The sequence below is a fragment of the Poecilia latipinna genome, unplaced genomic scaffold (genome assembly GCF_001443285.1).
Source record: "Poecilia latipinna isolate Pla-1442-1.1 unplaced genomic scaffold, P_latipinna-1.0 Scaffold1027, whole genome shotgun sequence".
Taxonomy (NCBI): domain Eukaryota; kingdom Metazoa; phylum Chordata; class Actinopteri; order Cyprinodontiformes; family Poeciliidae; genus Poecilia; species Poecilia latipinna.
This window is the reverse complement of record NW_015113643.1, coordinates 194,880-197,552: the sequence shown is the minus strand read 5'-3', so window position 1 is coordinate 197,552 and position 2,673 is coordinate 194,880. Positions and strand designations below refer to the sequence as shown.

The window sequence follows — 2,673 nt, the reverse complement described above, 5'->3', positions numbered from 1 at the left end:
AAAAAAAAAAAAATATATATATATATATATATATATATATATATATATATATATATATATATATATATATATTATATAGACCAGCTGAAAAAAAGGCATGTTCACTAGCATTAGATCTCTGCAGGACTACAGTCAAATGATAAGGAGATAAAAGATAAATCAGCTGCATATATCTGTGGTAATGGTCTTATACAGGCAGCTGATATAAGACCAGCTGATATAATGGTCTTATATCAGCTGCCTGTATAAGACCATTACCACAGATATATGCAGCTGATTTATCTTTTATCTCCTTATCATTTGACTGTAGTCCTGCAGAGATCTAATGCTAGTGAACATGTTTTTGTTTTTTGTTTTTTTACTATAATATTCTAAAGAGGCAACTGATCTGCCTTGTAGATTGGAGGTTTGGGTTAGCAATGGAAAAGAACATTTACTATATAAATGACAGCTGAAATTTTTTTTTCCTCTCTCTGTCTTTCTCTCTAATTCAGATCATACACTGTTTATTCTGTATGGATGGATTTCTTTTGCAAAGGACAGAGTTTAGTCTTATTTTTAGAGTTTCCATAGCCAGAGTGTATAGTAATACTTCCAACTAGAAAATTTCTGAGGAAATTTAAATAGGGCCTGCCAAAGTGTGCCCGCCTGATGCTACAAATTAGCATCAATGCTAAAGTAAGCTGCAATGTACTCAAAAGCATGTGGAGAGTCACAAACATGCTGAGTAACATGGACCTACTCCATTCTGTATGTTAAAATTAGTGTACAAGTTAAAATGAGCCAAATTGCTAACATTAGCCTAAATGCTGTCACTAGCATGTTGTTTTACATTTACTTCCTCCATTCAGTGTACTAAGTGTGACTAATAAATAAGAAAAACAGATAAAAAATATTTTTAGGGAAAAGGCTAATGCTAATGGGGAGCAGTGAAATGCTAATATGTGTGCTAATGTGTATTAACCGACAAAAGAGATGTAACGTCTATCATGAATATAGATTATCCAAAAACCCTATAAATTACAATGAAATACTGTTACTTCCACTAGCCGCCAGAAGTAAGACCCATAATTGTTTCCCCAGTTAGCCTCCCAGGAGTAAGGTGGATAGAATGTTCAGTTCCAATGGTACCAATGACATCAGCAGTGATGTCATCACTCTATGATATCACAAGGGAATCTCTCTCTTGAATGTAGCTGGCAGACAGAGTTTTCTCTGATCTGTTCCACAGTTCTATCGCGACAGATCACCCTTCAGAGCACGTTCGAAGTTCAGAGAAGCAAGAAGTTACGAGAATACAGATATGAAGCAACAACACATTGTTTGCGAACATGAAGCTTTTCCAGCTAAGCTTTCATGGGTCGACATGGTAGACCGCAACATCCAAGTCGACTATGACGCTGTCATTTTCCCTGATGAAGATGACAGCCCCATTGAGCCGGAAGTTGAATCAGAGATCCAGGGGGAATCAAGCCCTTCCGGTGACTTTGAGAGTCCAACATCTTTGGAAGTCAAGCAGGAAACAACACCCTCTACTGGCTTCAAGATCACCCCCTCAGTGGAAGACGTGGCAGAGACTAGCCAACACGTCAAAGATCTGACTAAGCAGGTACACGATCTTAAAACAGAACTGCAGAGAAAGAATTTTGAACTCCATGAGGAAAGAGACAGAAGGATTGCATGTCAGGCTGAAGTCAAATCCCAGCAGGAGGAGATTCAAAGGCTGCAAAAACTGTTGGAAAAAGAACGTCACCTGCAAGTCAATCGTGAACAGGTTTCTTGCTCTACCAAAGTTACAACTGACAAGAACGTTCTTCAACAGCTGGAGTACTTCAAGTGGGAGGCTGCAAAATACGCCTCCCGCAATAAAGGTCTGATTGAAGTAATGGTTGAAGAATACCGAGTGAGACTTAAATATGAGGAGCAGCTCAAAAGTCACTCTGAGCAGGCTTCCAAATTTAAGGCTCAGGAGGAAATGGTGAAAGCTCTGCAGGATCAGGTTGCGGACCTGAAGGTGGAGTTGAAACTTGCTCTAGAAAACAACCATCCTAGAGTCTCCACCCGAACAGAGGTCCCCCTGCAAAGAGAAGGCTCCCTACAAACAGTGGAGACCAAGGATAGACAGACCTCCAATCAACCAGGGAGGTCTGAAGAAAGATGGGCCTCCAATCAACCAGGGAGGTCTGAAGAAAGATGGGCCTCCAATCAACCAAGGAGGTCCGAAGAAAGATGGGCCTCCAATCAACCAAGGAGGTCCGAAGAAAGATGGACCTCCAATCAACCAGGGAGGTCTGAAGAAAGACAGACCTCCAATCAACCAGGGAGGTCTAAAGAAAGATGGACCTCCAATCAACCAGAGAGGTCCGAAGAAAGGCTGACCTTCAATCAACCAGGGAGGTCCGAAGAAAGATGGACCTCCAATCAATCAGGGAGGTCTGAAGAAAGATGGACCTCCAATCAATCAGGGAGGTCTGAAGAAAGACAGACCTTCAATCAATCAGGGAGGTCCGAAGAAAGATGGACCTCCAGTCAACCGGGGAGGTCTGAAGAAAGACAGAACTTCAATCAACCGGGGAGGACTGAGGAAAGATGGACCTCCAATCAATCAGGGAGGTATGAAAGAAGATGGACCTCCAATCAAACATGGAGGTCTGAGGAAAGGCACACCTCCAT

At 41.5% G+C, this 2,673-nt stretch overlaps 1 protein-coding gene and 1 long non-coding RNA gene across 7 annotated transcripts in view; one reads left to right on the top strand and one right to left on the bottom strand.

The window, feature by feature from the left end:
- Positions 1-961: 961 nt before the first annotated feature.
- LOC106958895 (putative golgin subfamily A member 6D) overlaps positions 962-2,673 on the top strand; it is a 5,340-nt gene continuing 3,628 nt past the window's right edge. Inside the window, exons 1-2 of one of the 6 annotated variants that reach the window (XM_015051066.1) lie at positions 1,284-2,145; positions 2,254-2,325. In XM_015051066.1, the coding sequence (XP_014906552.1) occupies positions 1,304-2,145; positions 2,254-2,325 (914 nt within the window). In that variant the 5' untranslated portion in view covers positions 1,284-1,303. Of the gene's footprint in view, positions 2,326-2,673 lie in introns of all 6 variants that reach the window. The other 5 variants (XM_015051063.1, XM_015051065.1, XM_015051067.1 and 2 more) reach the window with 5 other exon arrangements.
- Positions 2,232-2,625, bottom strand: LOC106958904 (uncharacterized). Its single transcript, XR_001427244.1, has 3 exons — positions 2,581-2,625; positions 2,380-2,523; positions 2,232-2,307 (listed from the first exon to the last, which is right to left on the bottom strand). It is a non-coding gene; the product is annotated as an uncharacterized LOC106958904 (long non-coding RNA).